Genomic DNA, 21,440 nt, shown 5'->3' with positions numbered 1-21,440 from the left:
TAATGCATTCAATCCACACACAAACTGCGAAAACCGTTTGCAAACTGTGCAAGGTAATTTGCATGATTGTATCCGCAGGTAATTCTGCTTTCTATGAAAAACTAACATATACGGTATTGCTTAAAAAAAAAAAAAGAAAACTTGCGAGTCTAAAATATATTTCATAGTCTCTTTGCACATTCTGATCCGCAGCAAAAAGTATTCTCGATTATGTACTTATAATTGAATAAAATTAAATTGAAAAATTATTTTGCAAATACAAATAAAATATTATACTAGAAACAACGAAGTAAAGTTCCATTAGTTAAAATCGCTTTCATCGTTATACTTAAATACATTTCAAATATGGTTGATGGTTAGTTCGTTTCGACTTATCGATTTTAACCTAGAGCTTTACCTTGAGCAAATCAAACAAATAATTAGTTAGGTTCTTTGTTCACTGATTTAAATTTGCAAACGTTTCATGTTCTTTCTTGATATTCACTTCTTCTTGATAATAAAACTTGTAACTTTTTACTTTCAATTTCATCTTTCACTTTCAAATTTCTCCAAAATAAAAGAGAGCGGAATCAGATTCTCCCTCCTAAAATATTTGATTACAGAACTATTTGATAATGTAATAGAGATGTTGAAAATTAACCCTGAATTTTTCCATATTTTTTGAAAGTCTAGAATAGTAAAAAAATACGAATTGGTACCGAAGAAATTAAAATATGATTGCAGATACAATAGATTACAATAATTACAATAATTATACGGATTACAGTAATTAATACAAATTATCAATTTTTTGCATGCAGAATTGAGATTATTTTTTATTCTGGCTATCACTATCATGCGTTCTATTTTTCCGCGAAAGATAATATACGTAACACTGTTAAATTCATAATATCAAATTATACTCAATTATTTGAGTTATTTTTAATCATTTTTATAGGTCGCCACTATTCCTATAATGTATTGTTAATTTAACTAAAATAATAGAATTTAATTCAAGAAAATTAAATTTAAGGACAATTAAATTTGACAAAAAAATTTAGTTTATTATTTACTAAGTGTATATGGACGATTTCAATTATAAGTACATAATCGAGAATACTTTTTGCTGTTCTGTCTATTACTTTGAAATCACGGAAAGAATTTTCTTTTAAAATTTACCCTAAAAATATGATAGTTATGATACAATACAATATTAAAAAAATGTTTATTGTGCACTTTAGTAAAATTAATTAAATTTTTATATTTTATTATAGTTTTATTAGTTAATGAGAGAGATTTACGTAAAATTCTTCGAAATTCCATGTTGTCGTACGACTATCATATTTTCAGAGTAAACTCTAAAAAAAAATTCTTTTCGTGCAAAAACGGATTAATTTATATGATTAATTTACGGTTTAATTAAAAATAACAAGATATTATTTAATTCAAGGGATTACTCCTTTGCTTTCATAATAACGTGGAAAATCTCAATATACAAATGCTAATTCTGCAAGCTCTACGGCAGTAATGAAATATATGTCACGTACGTATGTGTTTTCTCTTTATCAAGCTGCAACGATGACGCACGCAAACGTAACGCAACAAATCTCCACTGAAATAATCATTGTGTAGCGAACGCTCTTCTATTCATCGCAATAGATCTTTAAGCCTATTCTACAATTACGTAAGCGTAGTTATAAATGGTTGTAGTTGTAAGAATTGACCAATCATAGTTGAATATTCTTTTCATATTCGGCTGTGATTGGTGAATTTTTACAACTACAAGCACTTACAACTATACGCTATTACGCAATTGTAAAATAGGCTTATACTGTATAACGCCGTGCGTTCGCAACCACAGAATTACTCGCGCGTTAACCTCTTCCCGTCGCTAGTCTTTAATATTGTGATGATATTCCAAGTCCCGTTAGTTTCCATTTATACTTAAATTCTATGTTATCTTTCTTGTAAAACGAGAAGAGCCGGAAACTTTTGAACCAAAGAAAGGAAAGGAGATACAACTTTTGCTGTTCTAACATTACAATTCTCAGTTGGAACGATCACGAAGAGCGAACTGTTGTAAATTCAACCCGAAACTTCATCGTGTGCATTAACGTACGCGCATGCATTAAATCTGCTTAATTGAAATCCGAATTACGGAAAATTCAAACTATTGCATGCGTGACCGATATTTCAAGAAGGTATGAAATAATAATGAGAGATGGTAATGTGGGGATTTTCACTAATTGTATACTTTAGTCAATATAGTTATTAAACGATAACATGTCGACAACAAAAGCATACTTTAATCATCTTCATACAGAGAGAAGTACTGTTATCATGCAGCAATAATTTCTTTATATATTAAAGCACCTAATCCATTTTATAGAGCACTGTGTAAAGAGTAATTTTGTACATAAAGTAATTTTCTGTACAGTGTCTAATTTTCCTAATATCAGAGATTAAAACGAAATTAACTATAAATGTATACACTAAAAAAAAATGTACTAAATTTAATATTTATTTAAATAGTACTAACTTAACACTTACTTGCAATAAATATTTATTAGAAAACGATAGTTAAATCAAATTTAATAAATATTCAGCTGGTATTATTTAAAAAAATACTCCTAAATAAAAATTTAATAAAACTTCTCTCGCGGTGTATAAATATTATATAAAATAAAAATAAATAAAATAACTATGTATACATGTAAATAGCTCTCATACAATATATATACGGTTGTTTTTTACATAACATAACTTGCATATTTACATATATTAAATACCAGATATAATAAATTATCCAGAAGGATATGAATGCATCAAAAAAATACACTTGCTTTCTATCGCGACGCGTACAACCGTTACAATGAGAAAGTGGATTCGAATACTTTCACTGCAACGTGTCGATTTTATTGCATTGATTCATTCGTAAACGAACTTGATATGCGATACGAAAACGTTGTAATAAGAAAGATCCGCAAATTTACGCGAAGGATTAGAAGATTGGGAGTTTATCTACATAAATATTATCTACAAAATTGTGTTGTAACCAAAAAATGCCCGATATATCTAAATCTAGTTCCGAGCTTATCCACGGGGGATGCATCCATCAGGATTATGTCTCTGTCAATGTAAATCGTGCAACGTGCAACGAAATCTCGAAACAGAATTGGGTGACTGTGCACTCCAACGAGAGCGAGCAATAGCTTTCGTTTACTCTCTCCCTCGCGTACTCTTTCTCGTTTCGGTTTTGGTCTTATTCTCGGCCTTGATCGTTCCAGCATGGAGCGAGGACCGAGGAGAAAAAGAAAACAGAAGTCAATCGCGTTTACGAGCATAGAAGACGAAGCTCGCTTCCTTTTCTAGACCGTCGTACAGCAATACGAAGTGTCCTAGATCCACCGCGTACATGTATCGATAATGTCAACAAAATGTATTATATGCGTATTTTTAAGCATTTATATCGATTGCCTATGAAAGTGAAAAAAATAAAACGTATTTCGATAATCCTATTTAATAAAAATTATTTAATAAAAACTGTGCATTTTAAATAATTCAATAAAATTAACTAATTAACTAATTAATTAATTGAAATTGGTTTAAATTTTTAAACTTTGATTCGAAAATATTGCAAACTTCTCGCGCAACGATTTTTGTGCTAGCTTCTATCATGTATCGAATGTTAGAATTTGTTTTGAATTTTATCAGTTAGACTCTATTGTGTATGTTTAATTTTCCGCGCGAATAATACAATATATTCGCCTATGTATTTTTTACAAGTGACATTCAAATTGAAAACATAGTGAAAAAGAAGATACAACAAATGGTTTTTGTTGACCATCTAACAATAAGTCCTATTGTTTCCATTTAAAAACATTACCTTCGACATTTAACATATCTCGATTTAAAGCTTTTATTATATTTCCGTTATGTTTGTGTTAGACATTTATTTTTCTTCGACATAATTAAAATAATTTTATTATAACCTTGTTATGTGCGTGAATATATCGACATCAAAAATAGATTTTAAATTATTACAAGATTAATTAGGCCCAAGTGGAAGCATAAACCAAATTAAGAACTCATTTCAAATCTCGGACAGTAATTTAGCAATTAAATGGTCAACATATACTATCGTACTGAGAGAAAAATCTGTATTTAAATGGTTTATAATATGAATGATTTCGAAGAAAACCAAGTTTATATCTAGGAAAAGTAAAAGAATAAATCAATCAATTGGGCTCTTGAAATAATTAATTAAAATACACAAGAATTTAAAAATGTCTATTACATGAACGTTTCGGCTATGTTCAAGCCATCCTCAGCATTTTGCAGTTCATCCTAACAAGAAGACGATCCAAAGTTCAAACCATGGAGTGCAGTAAGTAAATCTCACGGATTACCTTATCCGGAGAGTGTGTGTAACCCTCAATTAGTTGGTTAATTGAATGACAACTAAATCAAACAAAATATCGTTAGAGACAAATATTAGAAGACCACAAATTATCGTCTTCTTGTTAGGATTATGAACTGCAACATGCTGAGAAAAGTAAAAGACTATGAAATTCATAGAATTTAACTAATCTTATTATCAAGAAACCGAGTTGGATTCTTTTATAATCTCAGAAATATGTCAACCGTTTTCTCAAAATCGCTGAAATATTGGGTACAAATTAGTCCCTTAGTACGACGGAAAAGACAAAAGAGCAGCTTACCTTCGCAGGATTTCTTGGATAACCCAAACGTTGGCGGAAGTCGTCTCCATCCTCTCCAGTTGTTACAGAGCGATTCGGGCTCGCTGCTGAAACTACACAGCGAGTCTTCCTCGAAGCGGTCGGAATCATCGAAAGAAAAGCGATCGTTTTCTTCCCATTCGATTAGGTGTCCACCAGCAGGTCCAGCAGCCGCCTGATCCACGACGATTTACCGCCACCGCCACCACCGCCGCCACCGCTGCCGGAGGACCGAGCCAGGTTGCCCGCCAGTTTTAATTACCGTGCGAATCAGCACACGCGAAAATACGAGCGCGTCCTCGACGGTTACCTGCCACCGTGCCCGCCACGCCGAATCTCGTCGTCTGCACGATCGTGTAGCGGCGTAGACTCCACCACCGTGTTTCCGAAGACCTGCGTCAGAGAAAAGACCACCTTTCATATACCAATCGTTCTTATTGCGACTTTTCGTTTTCAATATAACTTGCACAAGGCTTGTTCTTTTTGGCTGAACTTCTTGCATTTCATCTTTTTCTTTCATCTTTTCACTCCACGTTAAAGAAAATGGGAGAAAAGATGAGCAGTGCAAGAAGTTCCACCTATAGAAAGAGCAGACTTATAGTAACTTACATGTCACGTGTAGTATTTTCAAGACTATACTGAGAAAAATTTTCTAATTAAACCAACAAAAAAAGTCCAATAAGAATGGCATTTTGGTAAGATCAAACGGAATTTCTGCAACGGTTATCATCTTTTTGTTGGTTTACTGAGAGAAAAATGTTTGGTATTTGTAACTATAATTACATATCACTATAATTATGATTATTACTGCTATAATAATAGTAACAGTAACTATGTATATAGTTCTAGCAACAAATGTACATAGTTGGCAACCTAAAATAACTATATAATTATAGTTGTTATAACCATAAAATAGTTGAAATTACCATAAAAATAATTCAAGTGACTATAATTTTATAGTTATATTTTGGACCAACCATAAAAATTATATACTTGAAATGAAGTTCACCAAAGAAAACATTTAATGCTCTAATCGATAATTACTTTTGAAATAGTTTCATTTGTATAAGACGATATATTTATTTTCCAGAATGGTTTTTATATAATGGAATTTATATAAGACAGTATTGAATTTCCCGAATGATTTCCGATATAGAAAATGTGTCTCTTGATTTAGGAAACGTTTCTCCGATATTATTTAATTAAAAGATCATCGGCGTTTCTTCCTTCGCAATTATCTTTTTCTCATATCGTGAGTCGAATCAGAATGTAGGAGTAAGAAAGAAGAATCGATTATAACATATTTTCTTTCAATGATAAAATACAATAAATATAAAGACATGAAATATTATTCGAATAAAAGGAAATTCATGTTCGTGAAACATTACGAATAATGGAAAACAAACCCATGATAGTTGAGAATTTTCAATCTAAAGCGATTTTCAATCTCGAAACTCAAGTACTTACGGAACGAATGGTAGATTCATTTTTCGGAGCAACTCCATTTGATCGAAAATCGGAGCACAAAAAGCTAATAACGTTGATTGTTCGTTATACTTGGCCGAAGTACAGTATTTGATCGAAATAAGGTCACGGAAAACAGCAAATTGAAAGTAATTTTAAATTCACAAAGCTTCAGATATTAACGCGCAGTCAGGTCGTTTAGCGAAGCGCGATCCTATCTAGATGAAGTTCGAAACACGAAAGGCTAACGATGTCAACAATCGTTCATTATATCTGGCTGAAATACAATCAAAATAAGGTCACGAAAATCAACAAGTCATTTTGAATTCAACAAAGCGCAAGAACTCGCGCAACGGACAGGGCATGTATTGTAACATTATTATATTCAAAATAATTATAATCGTTCAATTATTCTCTATAATGCTCTATATTTGTGTTTTATAGGGAAAAAAGAATAATTTTGATCACAATCTATTTCGCGAACAAAGGTCCCATTCTCGAAAAATATCATATATGAAAATACTATGGAAATCTATAATACATATGTAATGTACAAAAAACAACGATTTTGATCTAAAAATAATTTTTTGTTCAATCATAAAAATAATTCTGTAAAACGCTCGAGCTGATCGATGGAATGTCAAAATTTTTTGCAGCATCCTCATCATGTTTGAATTCCAATGTAATTACTTTGATGGTCCGACAAAATTTTAAAAAATTAAAATAATATTTATATTTATAAAAATTATGTAGATTCTAATAATTATTTTTAACGATTCAAAAATTATTTTCAAATCTATGTTTAAATTTGTAACTTTAGTTAAATTAAGAAAAGAAATACTCCAAAAAGTTTTGACATTCAAGAAACTCGGTGTCAAACACAATTATATTAGTAAACTAATAAAATTATTCATTATCTAATAAAATAATTTTTTGTTATTTAATAAATTTTTTGTTCCAATTCTAAAAATGTAAGTATAGATACCGATCTAAAAAATAATTTTGTTCAATCATAAAAATAATTCTGTAGAACGCTCGAACTGATCGATGGAATGTCAAAATTTTGTGCAGCATTTTTCATCATATTTGAATTTCAACGTAATTACTTTGATGGGGTCCGACAAAATCATTTTCAAATCTATAACTATATTTTTAAATATTTCGGCAAATTCGTTCTTTCTATATAACATACTGAAGTATTTCCAATATTTTTATATGCGATATATTTGAAGAATACAGCCATTGTTCTACAATACATGCTTGTGTTTCGCAAAGCGATTCCATCTGGAGGTTGAGAGTGCCAAGGACCGGCAAGGACTTGTTCGTTACGCTCTCAGTGCGAGACTATACGATCAGAATAACATCACAAATAACACGGAAATCAACAAGTTTTTCAGAGGAACCTTCGGCCATCGTCGCGCGCGCGTAGGAGAAGCACGCGCGACCGCGTGAACGCCGCCGCGCCGTAGCTTCGTCTCGCGGGCTCCCCCGAGGAGTAAAACAGGAACAGCTGATTCGCGTTACCTCACAGAGACGGTATTGATTTTTCGAGCCGCGACACGCGGGGCGCCTCGTTTCGTCGCGTGGAATTGGCATGCTCGTCTCGCTAAGAATCGGCGCGAATCGTAAAGGGACGCGCGGCCGATCGTGCGCGGATCCGTCCGCTCGTTTCATCGCTCGGCTCGTACCATCGCATTCGCGTGAGTCAAGCGACGTATCGTTGGACTAGGTTAAGGCGACTGACGTGTATATGCGATCCGGGACGAGGGAGAGACGCGAGAGGAATCGACGCATAGACACATCGACAATGTTAGCCATGAACCGCAGGGGACCTTGGCCAGGGTCAACAGACCCCAGCGTCAAGAACGTACAACGACCCCGATCCCATACTCGACGGTAACCCCTCTTCCTCTCTCCCCCTCCCCACATTCGCTCACTCTCTCTTTCTCTCTCTCTTTCTTTCTTTCTTACTCCGACAAGCTCACCGAAATCCTCGAGGCTTCCCGCACACGAATACATATTCGTAGAATAGATACGTGATTCGAATACCTACTCGCGCGCATGTATACATACATATATATATAAACATATACAAGCAAATGCGCGATCGCGACTCCGACATTTCGTCTCGCTTACCTTCAACCCCGTATAAAATCTACGTCCGGAGATCCGGAATGGACCGCTCACTCTCGCGTTCCTGGTCAATCCTTTTGGCGTCTCGCGTCCCGTTCACTAGCAGGATGAAAACGTCGCGACGCTAACGGAGCACCGTCGCGCACAGCATCGTGTTTAAGTAGCGTGACGGTGACGCGAGTAGCGGCGGTAGTATACAAACGCGCGTGCACACGCACACACGCACGAAGGCGCACTCGGCGCGGTGCAGGACAGCTGAGCCGTCAAGGTGCCCCATCGATGTTTCTCTCGTCCCGCGGCTTAAGGGACGTCGCCGGAAAGCGCGCGCGCGCCCGCACACACACGCGCGTACGCACGCACGTACCCCCTCCGCGCGCGCACGCACACACACGCACGCACCCCGCACGCGCTCGCGCGCGCGCAACAATCCGTACCCGTGGTTTTCGCGACTCCACGCACGTCGCGTCACGCACTGGCCACCGGCACCAAACGTTCCCGAGATCGACGCCGACCGTTATACGGTTATCGCGGCAACCGTCAACGAGCCGGAGTCCGAGAAAACTCTCAGGACTGGCCTACCCCCATCGACGACAACAACAAATATGGCGTGCGACAGACCACCTCCTGCGCGCTCCCTGCTGCGAGCTGCGACTGCCAATGGGGCGTCAGATGGCGCGGCGTGCGCTGTTCCTCTCCCCACCCTTTCGCTATTCGCTACGATCGGTCGTCCTCGGCCCTCCCCGTTTTCTGCCGACGAACCGGCGCGAATTTATGTCTGCGGCTCGATTATGGCCGATTAGGTCCGTTCTTTTAGTTGAACTTTTTGTATGGTTCATCTTTCTTTTTCTTATCACATTGGAGGGGGAAAGAGAAAAGAGATGGACTTTGCAAGTTCAGCTGAAAAGAATCGTATTGTGTATCTTGAAACGAAGTGAAAATTATAAATGTGAGCAAATTTACTAGCAATAACGAGAGAATAAAGGGTACATAAGAGTCAAATATAATAAAGTATCATTACTTTATGTATAATTTTTTTCATCTAATGTAACATCTCTTGTATGTATATCTGAAGAAGGATCAATCGTGAGACCGAAACATATATCATATTTTAATCGATTATAGAGAATATTATATATTAATTATATTTTCTTTTGATTTTTCATGTTTTAATATACTTTATTATATTTGACTTTTATGTGCCCTTTATTCTCTCGTTATTGTTTTAAATTAAGATTATCCTTCGTTCTTGCGTAATAATAAATTTACTAGGTGTGTTGACCAATGAAACTATTCTAATATATTATAAATATAAATTGGAGTACGGCCAACGCGATGCTACCAATGCTTTAAAGCAATTTTTGATTGGTTAATTTGTAAAATTTTTTTTTCTAATTGGTCAACCGAATGCTTTAAAGCATTTGTAATGAGACTTTCACCGCAGCCTATAAATGGTATTATAGAAGACATTTGATTACATTGTAATTTTCATTTTTCGTTTTAAAATACATATGTATACGTTATCAACTCCCTGCTTCGAGCCACTTGTTCAACTTTTCCTTGCTTAAAATTAAAATAATGAAGTATTATTTTATATATTAAAAATAGAAATGGACTGCGTATAATATATATGTAAAAACAGATGTTTTTTTTAGACGACAGTTGATGACAGGTTGTGTTCTAAAATTGACTGTCAGTACTGAAAATAGTGCACATAACGTAAACTGTAGCATTTTTGATGCTGACAGTAAATTTGGAACACAATTTAAATACAACTGTAAGTTTCTTCATGTAAGTCAGAATTAATTCATCATTCTAAATTGATTTTATTGTTAATTTTTTTAGTATATTGATCAATTTGATTTTGCTTTAGCACTTAAAATGTCGGAAATGTTTTTCAGTATATATAATTATATTCCAGCGACCATATTTTATCCTTCTCTTGTCATCAACTATTAAACAAGCTAAACGTTAAAGTGGAACGCTCTATCCATTCTTCTTTTGGTTTCCCCTTGATTGGTTTTCCGACTCAAATTTAGAGTCACAGTACCATGCAAAAATAACGGATCTTTCGATACAGGGAATAACCTCTTCGGGGAGCAGGCCTTATACATTATACATTGATCTACTGCATGATCTACGGCGTCGTCTACAATACATGGAGTAAAAAGTAAGAGTAAGAAATTGACCAATCACAGTCGAATGTGAGAAGAATAATCGACTGTGATTGGTCAATTTCTTACTCTTACTTCTTACTCCGTGTATTGTAGACGGGCCTTGAAACTTCACGTTTAAGCTCGGATTCTCATACTGGCAACAGCGCTTTGACACTAAACGCTGATTGGCAGGATTGGGTAGTGCCAAGTTAAAAAGCTAAAAGTTAAGTTAAAAAGTTAAATAATTTTAACTTAACTTAGTTACATTTTAGACTCTTAACTTTTTAACTTTATTTAGTTACATTTTATCGATAACTATTAACTTTTTATTTAAATTTTTTGAAGTTAAGTCTCGGACTTAAACATATACTTCATTTAGAACATACTCTATATTTTACTTAAAAGTTTTGTTTGTATACATTATTTACATTATATATTGATTTCAATCTAGCAAAAACCGTATATTTTAATGTATCTAGTTTTTTTGATAGGTTGAAATCTATATATATAACAGTGTATATAAATAAAAAGTTTAAATAAAATATAGAGTATATTCTAAATGTTTGTCATTTCCGTTATTAGTATATGTTTGTCATTTCCGTTATTTGTAAGACTCTGAAATCATAAAATAGAAAAAAATTTAACTTTTAATTTTTCAATTACTTTTTTTTATTAACTTTTAATTCAATTAATTTTATTATACATTAACTAGTATCTTAACTAAGTTAAATTTTCAAGATTGTTAACTTTAACTTAGTTAAAAGAAAAAATTAACTTACCCAACCCTGCTGATTGGTGAAAAACGGATGATGGAGGTAAATTTTACCTCCACAATCGGCTTTTCACCAATCAGAGCACTGTGCTAAAACGCTTGTGTCTGTATGAGGATCCGGGCTAACGTTTACAGCTATTTTTGTGCTTAAGGGCTGCGACAAAGACTTTTGCACGGGTGGCACCCAGTTAGACACGGCTCAATTGGACACGAGCCACTCACAGCGCTTGAGACTACAAAGCTCCTAGGCACCGGTCACTGTGATTGGTGGTGTCCAATCGAGTGGTGATCAATCGGGATCACCCCCTTTTGCACAACGCAGAATGCATGAATGAATGAATCAATCAGAATCTTTTCTTTCCTCACATTTTATGGAAAAGAAGAATTTTTATTGGTTGATTTGCTTATACTATGAGTTATGCGTTATTCAAAAGTCAGTGCTGCGGTCTTTAGGTCCAAATACGCTTCACTTTCGACCTGCGATGTAAATCCGACTTAAAAACATCCAACTGCACGCAACCAAAAAGTGCACGCAACGCGAACAGACCTCTAAATGCACCTAGCGTAAGGAAAACGAACGAACCTATCGTGTTTCCCTTCTTCTACGTTTTTGCTATACCGACGAATGTATGCGTTTCGCGCCATTTCAATCCATTCCAATTGTCATTTATTTCACTACTGCGTACAAGATAAGTAACTGGGTAGCTGTAAAATATTAAATAATTATCAAGTGTTTGACACACGATACATAAAAAATGTCAGAATCCGCTAATACGCACGTAGATCCGCAAGATACTATTAGTATTCTAGTAGCTACGGATATTCATCTTGGTTTCGATTACAGTAAAAAGAGAGGTTTGTTTTCGTTAAAGTATTTTTCAACAAAATTGCTATAAACGTAAGAAAAGACGTGAGATGACATGCATATAAAACTGAAGATCAGTATTACTTTTATTGTTATCATTTCTCTTAACAGGAGGACAATCAAATGAGAGTTTTGTAACGTTTGAAGAAATATTGAAGTATGGCAAAGATAACGAGGTTGATATGATTTTGTTGGGTGGTGACCTGTTTCATGAAACTAAGCCTTCACAAACTGCGTTACTTAAGTGTGTAGAGCTACTGCGAAAATATTGTTTGGGTCCTAAGTAAGTAATATTTAATTGGACATTAAACTTACATCATATTTTTAAATTATATATAGTACATTTTTAATATGATAATACAATATAATTTTAATGTATTTTTAGAAAATGCCAGATAGAGTTCTTGAGTGATTCTGAACAGATATTCCGACACTGTGCACAGAAACATGTGAATTATGAAGATCCGAATTTGAATGTCTCAATGCCAGTATTTACCATTCATGGAAATCATGATGATCCAAGTATATAAATTTTTTTCCTTTGAACCTCTAATCATATAAGCTATATCTTGTTTGTTATCCATTAGGTTTTGGTACTGTCGGATCAATGGACATACTGTCAGCTACTGGACTTGTGAATTACTTTGGAAAATGGACAGATCTTAAACGCATAGTTATATCTCCTTTAATTTTGAAAAAACATAATACCCATGTTGCTCTTTATGGTCTGAGTTATATCAATGATCAGAGGTTGTGGAGACTATATAGAGATGATAAGGTACATCCTGTATCAAGCATATTTTTTTGTCTGTGATCATGGAGAATAATAACTAATATAACTTTTGAAAATAGGTCGAGTTGATACAGCCAACGGATCTAGAGACTTTCAACATATTTGTTTTACATCAGAATCGTGCCAAAGTCCGTGATGCTTATATATCAGAAGATAAACTGCATAAATTCCTCAATTTAATTATTTGGGGACATGAACATGAATGTCGCATTAAGCCTGAATTTAATCAACAAGGCGAATATTTTATTTCCCAACCAGGTAAAACTATATATTTTTTGTGATATATATTTGGACATACAAGTGGAGGTCATTTCAGAATTTATTTCTCTAAAATTGTTATATATTAAACTAATTTTAGGAAGCTCCATTGTTACTTCTTTATGCGAAAGTGAATCAAAACCCAAACATGTGGGTCTTCTTAAAATAAATAAAAGTAACTTCAAAATAAAACCTTTAAAATTACAAAGTGTTCGCCCATTTATTTTTGATAATTTGATTCTTCATGATCATGATATTAAAATGAGAAATTGCGTCTCACTAGCAAATGCTATTAGTCAATATGTAGATCAATATATTGAAAATAATATCATGTCTAAAGTTGCTGAACAACTCACAGGTATATCAGTTATTTTAATTTTACTATTTCTTGTGAATGTCATTTTTATTTAATACATAAAATGACTCATTTTAGGATATCCTGGTCAACCACTCCAACCTTTAATTCGATTAAGAATATTTTATGATGATGACAGTGAACAATTTGATACATTAAGGTTGAAAATTTTGCATTCTAATATTATATTTGAAATTGCATATATACTTCATATTTTATTCTTCCTTATTTAAAAAAAAATATGCTTTTAGTTTGGCACAAAGATATTGTGATGAAGTTGCTAATCCTATGGACATGATTTTATTCCGTAAAAGAAAGACCGGAGACAAAGGAAAACGTAGTATTGAGGATGAAATTGATGATCCAGATGAAATTGCAGAATTATTCGAAGGAGATGTAAAAAATACATAGTTTCCTTATTAAACTGATTTTGTTTTATACCATTTTATACCATTGTCTGGAGTTTTTCTTTTTATAGAAAGGGGAAAATTGGACTAGCACAGTGCAAGGAGGAATTAAAAAATATTTTGATATGGAAGAAAATAAAGATAAATTAACAGTATTAACTGTAACAGCAATGAATGAAGCCTTAAATCGATATGTTGAGAAAAGCGATTTAGATGTCTTTAGAAGTGTCGTAAGGTAGTAATTAGTGATAATTTCTTTTCTGAATTAATATTCGAAAACAACTCACATTTTTGTTAAATTATTTTATGGATTTACTTATTAGAAATCAAATGAAAAGGACCATAGAATATTTAAGAGCGCAAAATGTTGAAACACCAGAAGATATTCGTGAAGAAATTAAAGTTTTCCGCGACAAAAGGCTTTCAGAAGAACAGGAGGTTAAACAGATCACCGCAAACGAGCTCAAGAGACCTTAAGCAATCTCGCTTACAGATAAGCAACATCAATATACCAAATAGTGATGACAGTGATGAAGATTTAAATTTAACTTTGAGTAAGACTAAAGGAAGGGGAAGAGGTTCAAGAGGCGGTAGAGGATCCAGAGGTCCGAGAGGAAGTCGCGGTAGAGGAAAATCTAATGAAACAAATGCTTCTATTGTAAGAATGCTGGTTGGTATGAGTAATAGTTTAAAAATATTTATCTTTAAAATATGTTAATTTAAATATTTAATGATTACATCTGTTTTTGAATAGAGTTCCGGAAGTGCACAGTCGAAAAAAATTGATCACGTTATTATAAGTGATTCCGATTAATTATTAAGTACTGCATGAAATGTATACGTGTGTTAAAATATTTTAATTTAAATATTTAATAAGTACGCCAATTGTTAAACAAAATTCAAAAAGTGTTTAGTCGAAAACTCAAGCAGTTATTATAAGTGGTTATAATTAATTATTAAGTACTACAAGAAAAGATATGCATATGAGAGTGAACATTATTATAAATACTATTTTGTATGAATACCAAATTTAATAAAATTTACAACAAACATTTGTGCATTTATCGTTACGTATTTGAAGAAACAATGTAAGTTGGTTAAAAGAAGATATTTTTGATGTTTAAATTTAGTCTTTCAAAATCTTGTCTGTAAGATTCGATATCCAATAAAAGGAATTTAACTAGTACTGTTTCCACGAAACGAATTTCTATTGGATATCCGGTTATCATTAAACAACGACAGTTAAATTCCCTATCATGCGCAGAACGATCGCATTTTGGTTAGAGAAACTGCGTCACCGGAAGCGTCCTTCTTTTTAAGGTTTCTATTAAATCGTGCTGGAACTGGAAGGTTATAATCCTTACAATTCGCAGGTATTTTAAACACGGATACCACGAATATCGTTTTATTTATCAAAAATATTAAATTAGATTCATTAATTAAGTATTTATAAGTAAGTTTCAACTGCGAAATAGCTTTGTACTTAGCAGCATGTGTGGATGTATTTGGATGAATTTTCGCATCGACATAACCTTAAAATCTATCTCGAAAATGTTTATACGGATATTATAATAAGTATAATAGCAGATGATCGAGTTACAAAATAATAAACGAAGATACCCGTTGTTTTTTTAGAAATGCCGCCAAAAAGAGGAAAGGTACAGAAGGAAGAAGTACAGGTCTCTCTCGGGCCTCAACTTCGTGAAGGAGAAGTTGTATTCGGAGTAGCTCACATCTTTGCTAGCTTCAACGACACATTTGTCCACGTTACTGATCTGTCGGGCAGGTTTGTACTAGATTTATGTTAGATTATAATCAGGGAGCTCAATCATGTAACTTTTCTAGAACAGAAATATGAAAAGTAAAAATTTTCTATGTGTATAAATGTACATACATACGTAAAAATATTTACTTTTTACATTTCTGTTCTCGAGAAAAAGTAACATGATTGTTATCCAATAAGCTCTATAACATGCTAGAAAGTTTCCATCATCAAAACAGCTAAGCTGATAAACAATACCTACAGGATATTTCTCAGGCGTCTAAGGGATTGTATTGTTTTGTGCTACGTTGTGTTGTCCCAATTTTCCTAACAAATAATAAATACAAAGCTGAAAAAATGATCTCTGTATCAATTATCTCTCTTGATTCATTCTTGTTGAGCAGAATCCTCTCGTTCCTCCTTATAAGTTTTCCAGGACATTATAGAGTTCCCTTATTATACTATATGACCCTATAATAATAATTCAACAACATTGAGATAAAATTATGTGTCTGCATTTATAGAGAAACAATTGCTAGAGTTACTGGTGGCATGAAGGTAAAAGCAGATCGTGATGAAGCCTCGCCTTATGCAGCTATGCTTGCAGCTCAGGTTGTTTAACTTAATTATCATTACATTCAAATTAGTTTGAGAAAATGTATTATTATCCACATCCAGGCAGCACCTAGATGTAAGATAATTATAATCTAAGGAGCGTTCACGTGTGTGTGGAATAGCAAGTTCTTTTTAATAATTGAGAACATGTGCTTGTATCATGCACTTTTTCTCTGTAAAAAAAAGACATTCAAACATGTCCTTTATCAATTATAATTATTCGATATATTAAAATATTGATATAATGTAAACTATAATTTTTTGTTTTGTAGGATGTTGCAGAAAAATGTAAATCTTTGGGCATCACAGCACTGCACATCAAATTGAGAGCTACGGGAGGCAATAAAACAAAGACTCCTGGCCCAGGTGCACAATCTGCTCTGCGAGCTTTAGCTCGGTCAAGCATGAAAATTGGTCGTATTGAAGATGTTACTCCTATTCCATCAGATTCTACTCGCAGGAAGGGAGGTCGTCGTGGACGTAGGCTATAAGCTGTTCTTATGGCTTTCTGTATGGGGTGTATTATCTTTCAATAAACATATTTAAAAAAAACAAGAACATTGCATTTTTGTAAAGCACATTTTTTTGTTTTTTATATAGGTGACAGCTTAAAAATTTATGTTCGTTTTATTATTACCATGTCCTTAAAAGGAACAATTTTCATGATATATGAAAAAATATATACATATATATGTATATATAAATTATAATAACAAGTATTCTTAATAAGATTTAATTTTCTTTTTTAATTACGATATAAAAAATTAGATAAATGATTAAAAGCATTCTTACATTTTGTATTCAAATATATAGACTATCAATGGATATATTACGAATATCAAGCTTAACACAAAAATAATACATCGAAGTATAAATATTTAATTTATAATCGAATACTGAAAAAACTATAAAGCATTTATGTATTCTATTTTGAGAGTATTCTATTTTGCAATTATAATGAATTTGAAAAAGATTACGTTTCGCCAACTAACTGGCCAACAGTAAGATATAACTTGACCTTCACATCTACTTTTTGCGGAGATTTATGTTCTAGCGCTGCAATAGTATTTACATATCCATGTTGCATGACAAATCCAACTATAATTGGATCTTCATTATCTTTATTTGTATCATGTGGAATTACGTGCAAACGTATGACTGCTTTATTTCCTTTTCGCCATACTACAAGTCTAAAAAAATTGTATAAATAATGAAATTCATATTATCTTTTTATATTAACTTTACGTAATTTGTATATTTCACGTACTTTGGATCATCCTGAAAATTATGATTATCATTTGTATCATCATATTCAGCAGCATCATCTCTTGGTGGAAGAATCAATGAACTGTGAGGCAATATCAAATCTGCATTCGGTACTACTTTTATTGCCTTAGGATCTTCTGTTATAGGTGCTTGTCGTACAGTAGATGGCAATACATTCGAAGATTCACTCATCTGCAATTATAACCAAATTATTAAAATGTTGCAGTTTATGATAAAAGTCTAATTTGATATTACTTGCGTATCCTCTTGTTTAATGTCTTTTTCCTCAGTGAGTGAAGTAGATAACAAAGTATTCAAAGGCAATATAGTTATCTGAGTTTGATGCTGCGTTGGATTGCAGAATTTTAGAAGCAGTTCGCTTGATTTCCCTGGTCGAAGTGGTTCACAAGTAACAATCTTGACTTCTGGGATATGATAACTAAAAAAAGAATACAACTTTGATTATACGTTCAAGAATATGATAAAAATCAAAATTATTGTATATATTATTTTATGTATTAGTAACATGACTAATGTTAATAATTGATCCTTTAATACTTATAATATTTACAATGCAGCTAGTAAAATCTTGAACTTTGTTGATTGAGGACAGAGATCTGATTTGCTAACATTATGTTCACACACTCTGCAACGTTGCGATCTTTTGACTAAAAACTGTCTGTGTTGAGGACGTAATTCGTTTATTTTCTCAGCTTGTACATCCGGATGCTGTAATCTTTGTTCCAACGAAGTAACTATTACACGAAATTATATATGTTTAAAACAAAGTTTATCAATGTTGCCACTTATGTCATTGAAAATTTTCTTACTTTTAGTTATATCCACAGATTCTGTAAATATGTCGCTTAGTAATTCATCCACTTCTTCACTTGCAATGGATGGTACTGGCTGAGCAGATGATTGAGATTGCATTGGTGGTTTCATGGGACGTCCAATACGCTTTCGAACCAACGCCGATGTAAAACTGTACATTGTCTGCTATTGGCAAGCAAATATAATTAGGAAGACGTTTTTAAACAAATAAATAATTACAATAATTCTCACTGAACTTACAGCTGGCATAAAGGAGCGTTTTGGATGAATTTTCTTCCTTTCACATTGCTGTTTCTCTATAGAGGCTAATACTTTGTGATAATCAATAAGAGCGTTAATACGCATTACATGTGGATTTTCCTGTTCGGGCCATCCTCCAGTTGCTACAAGCAGAAATTGAAAATATAATAAAATTGACACAAAGGCTCTGAAAATTAAAAATAATTGCAATAAATAGAGAAAGGGCTAATAAGCCAAGCTAGATGACTGCTTATTTGTCTAATTATACAATCATTTGAAATTATCTAACATATCTTACATATATCAATAGATAAATATAAAAGAATATAATCAGTATAATCAGATAAATAAGCAGCATGGCTATCTATAGATTCATCAACCCTTTCTCTATTTATTATAACAATTCAAAGTATAAATTAGGAAAATGTTCTTTACTCTCGGCTTTTATTTAGAAAATTATTTAATAGCAAAACTTCTTACCTACGGATTGATCAGGTATTCCTGCATCTCGAGAACTCCATCGGCACAATGAACAAAATAGATAATATACTTTTTTTGGAGTGGCTTTAACATCCTTGTTTTCTTCCCCCTCAGTTGGTGCTGCTGCTCTTACAGGTGCTAGTCCTGCTCTTGTCGATAACGTTTGAAAACAGCAAGGGCAATCGAAGCAATTGGAACATCTGTCAATACAAATTATTCGATACAATAACTGAATTCATAATCTCTACCTCTAACATATAAAGTCTAATATATATAAGCATACTTGTTCTTTTTAAGACGTACTTCCGATGAGGGCAAATTTTCCATGCAATTGGGACAATAATGAGAGTCAACCTAAACGCAAAAGACATTTTTTTATAAAAAGAACTTTATAAACGTTAGAGTACATTTTGTGAATATTCAGTATTAAATATATTTTCTATTATATTCATTTGTTCGAATTTAATTATAGATTAAAAAAAATCGCACCTCCTGACAGACACAATAGCCACATCGTATCATCAAGCAATGTCGGCAGAAATATATCTTCGATATAGGTTTTAAGGAGCCACAATTGCACAAGTAACGCACGTAATCTGGTTGATTCAAGTAAGTCATATTGAATGAAAAAGTTTAAAAATTACGAAAAGAAACAGTAGAAATGTCACTCGACACGATAACCTAAAAATAAAATAACCATCTTCTACCAAAAGTGACGTAAATGACGTTGTCATTCGTCACACTCGACCACCACACCAACGCAACACCTATAACCGACTAGCAGAACAGAGAAACTTGAGAGCGGCCATCCCAGCCTTTTTTCTGTAATGCTTCTAAAGCTGGAAACACAATAGACACAGGCAATAGACAAAAGCAACAGGGAATAACGAGCCGTCCAATCAAAGCTCTGGGATATAATATCGAACTTACACCCCAAAGCTCTGATTGGACGGCTCGTTATTCCCTGTTGCCTGTATCTATTGCCTGTGTCTATTGTGTTTCCAGCTTAACTCCTCGTACTAGCGACACCAGCGTCCATTTTCGAGCTGCGGGAACTACGTACCACGTCCATTTTCGATATCCCCCCGTTTCGCCGATAAAATCGTATCGTCGAAAGTGGACGTGGTACACCACAAATTATAGATGTGAAGAAAAAACTATTTTTCGACATTGTTGATAAATAAATTTTACATTATGATGCTACAACCACGAATTGCAGATAAAGATAATATTATGCATATATAATATGTGTAATAATTATATATATGTATATGTATGTATATATACATATATAGTGTCAAAAGTGGGGAAATGCCCGAATATCTCGAAAATAAAGCATTTTTGAGAAAAGTGTTTCAGACAAAAGTTATAGGGTTTAAAAAAATCTATTCACACTGATCACAGCCCCTGGACCTTGAATGACCATTCGTTATTGACGTGTTCTTCTAAAATCTAAAAGAACACATCAATAACAGCAAATGATCATTAAATTGTTGAGTCCGCTGAACGCGACCAATCTCATATACGACATGCGACACAGCCCGTGCGACCACTGTATATAAATGAGGCTTAAAATTATAAATCGCTTTGTATTTTAACTATAATATGTGTAATCGAAGACTAGAAATGACTACCGATTCTCATACAGTAAAAACCGTTATTTTATATATTATGTAAAATTTGGTTTTATAAAATTACATTAACATTTTAATCTTAATGACTATATTTTATTTTGTCAAAAATGAAATGCGTACCTGACAAATCCGATCCAATTACTCAGCTTTGCCTTTGTGTCCGAACAGTGAAGACGGAAAGTTCATTCGTGGCCGTTGCCGAACACTTTGAAGATCCATTGGCTAGGCATCCTCCGCTTTCGTTTTCTCCTTTTACTGCACCTGAAGCACATTACATATACACATGAAACTAAATATACACACGAAAATATATATTTATATAATTTCGACGAGCCGGGTCGAAAAGAAACGCAAGATTCACCTCATTTAGCCTCCGGCATTCCGCGAACGCGACTAACTCGCGATTCCACTGTCCTCGATCGCAACGAAAAGCACGAAAGAGGCGATCGAGAACATTCATCGTCAAGATCGCAAGTAAATCTGGCTTCCGCACGCATTATCTCACGCACAAATAATCCCCCGTCGCTGTCGGAAACGAATGTTGCACACACTTGTCGCGAACGCGTATTTGAACCGGTGAGAATTCAACTACGAAGGAGGAAGGACGATATATATTCATATAATTTCGACGAGCCGGGTCGAAAAGAAACGCAAGATTCACCTCATTTAGCCTCCGGTATTCCGCGAACGC

At 33.7% G+C, this 21,440-nt stretch overlaps 3 protein-coding genes across 5 annotated transcripts in view; 2 read left to right on the top strand and 1 right to left on the bottom strand.

Annotated features, from left to right (window-relative positions):
- The first annotated feature begins 11,859 nt into the window (after nucleotides 1-11,859).
- mre11 (double strand break repair nuclease mre11) lies at nucleotides 11,860-14,907 on the top strand. Its single transcript, XM_018518847.1, is given in 12 exon segments — nucleotides 11,860-12,095; nucleotides 12,217-12,388; nucleotides 12,491-12,627; nucleotides 12,693-12,883; nucleotides 12,958-13,156; nucleotides 13,257-13,514; nucleotides 13,590-13,671; nucleotides 13,763-13,907; nucleotides 13,990-14,153; nucleotides 14,242-14,355; nucleotides 14,357-14,588; nucleotides 14,673-14,907. Coding segments are annotated over 12 exon segments (1,854 nt in total). The 5' UTR covers nucleotides 11,860-11,995; the 3' UTR covers nucleotides 14,733-14,907.
- Nucleotides 14,908-15,194: 287 nt separating this feature from the next.
- On the top strand, nucleotides 15,195-16,846 carry Rps14 (ribosomal protein S14). The gene is made up of 4 exons (XM_018518846.1): nucleotides 15,195-15,291; nucleotides 15,554-15,704; nucleotides 16,205-16,292; nucleotides 16,568-16,846. The coding sequence occupies exons 2-4, from the start codon at nucleotides 15,556-15,558 to the stop codon at nucleotides 16,784-16,786; spliced, it is 456 nt and encodes a 151-aa protein (XP_018374348.1). The 5' UTR covers nucleotides 15,195-15,291; nucleotides 15,554-15,555; the 3' UTR covers nucleotides 16,787-16,846.
- Nucleotides 16,847-17,195: 349 nt separating this feature from the next.
- DCTN4-p62 (dynactin subunit 4) overlaps nucleotides 17,196-21,440 on the bottom strand; it is a 139,639-nt gene continuing 135,394 nt past the window's right edge. The window contains exons 1-9 of one of the 3 annotated variants that reach the window (XM_018518865.1): nucleotides 19,605-19,876; nucleotides 19,399-19,469; nucleotides 19,116-19,315; nucleotides 18,636-18,778; nucleotides 18,392-18,560; nucleotides 18,133-18,316; nucleotides 17,817-18,000; nucleotides 17,563-17,753; nucleotides 17,196-17,485 (exon numbers count right to left, since the gene is read on the bottom strand). In XM_018518865.1, coding sequence (XP_018374367.1) covers nucleotides 17,269-17,485; nucleotides 17,563-17,753; nucleotides 17,817-18,000; nucleotides 18,133-18,316; nucleotides 18,392-18,560; nucleotides 18,636-18,778; nucleotides 19,116-19,315; nucleotides 19,399-19,469; nucleotides 19,605-19,733 — 1,488 coding nt within the window. In that variant the 5' untranslated portion in view covers nucleotides 19,734-19,876 and the 3' untranslated portion in view covers nucleotides 17,196-17,268. Of the gene's footprint in view, nucleotides 17,486-17,562; nucleotides 17,754-17,816; nucleotides 18,001-18,132; nucleotides 18,317-18,391; nucleotides 18,561-18,635; nucleotides 18,779-19,115; nucleotides 19,316-19,398; nucleotides 19,470-19,604; nucleotides 19,877-21,440 lie in introns of those variants that run through there. The other 2 variants (XM_018518866.1, XM_018518867.1) reach the window with 2 other exon arrangements.

The sequence above is a fragment of the Trachymyrmex cornetzi genome, unplaced genomic scaffold (assembly GCF_001594075.2).
Source record: "Trachymyrmex cornetzi isolate Tcor2-1 unplaced genomic scaffold, Tcor1.1 scaffold797, whole genome shotgun sequence".
NCBI classification, from domain to species: Eukaryota; Metazoa; Arthropoda; class Insecta; order Hymenoptera; family Formicidae; genus Trachymyrmex; species Trachymyrmex cornetzi.
The sequence above is the reverse complement of the archived record's forward strand: the minus strand, read 5'-3'. Positions and strand labels throughout refer to the sequence as shown.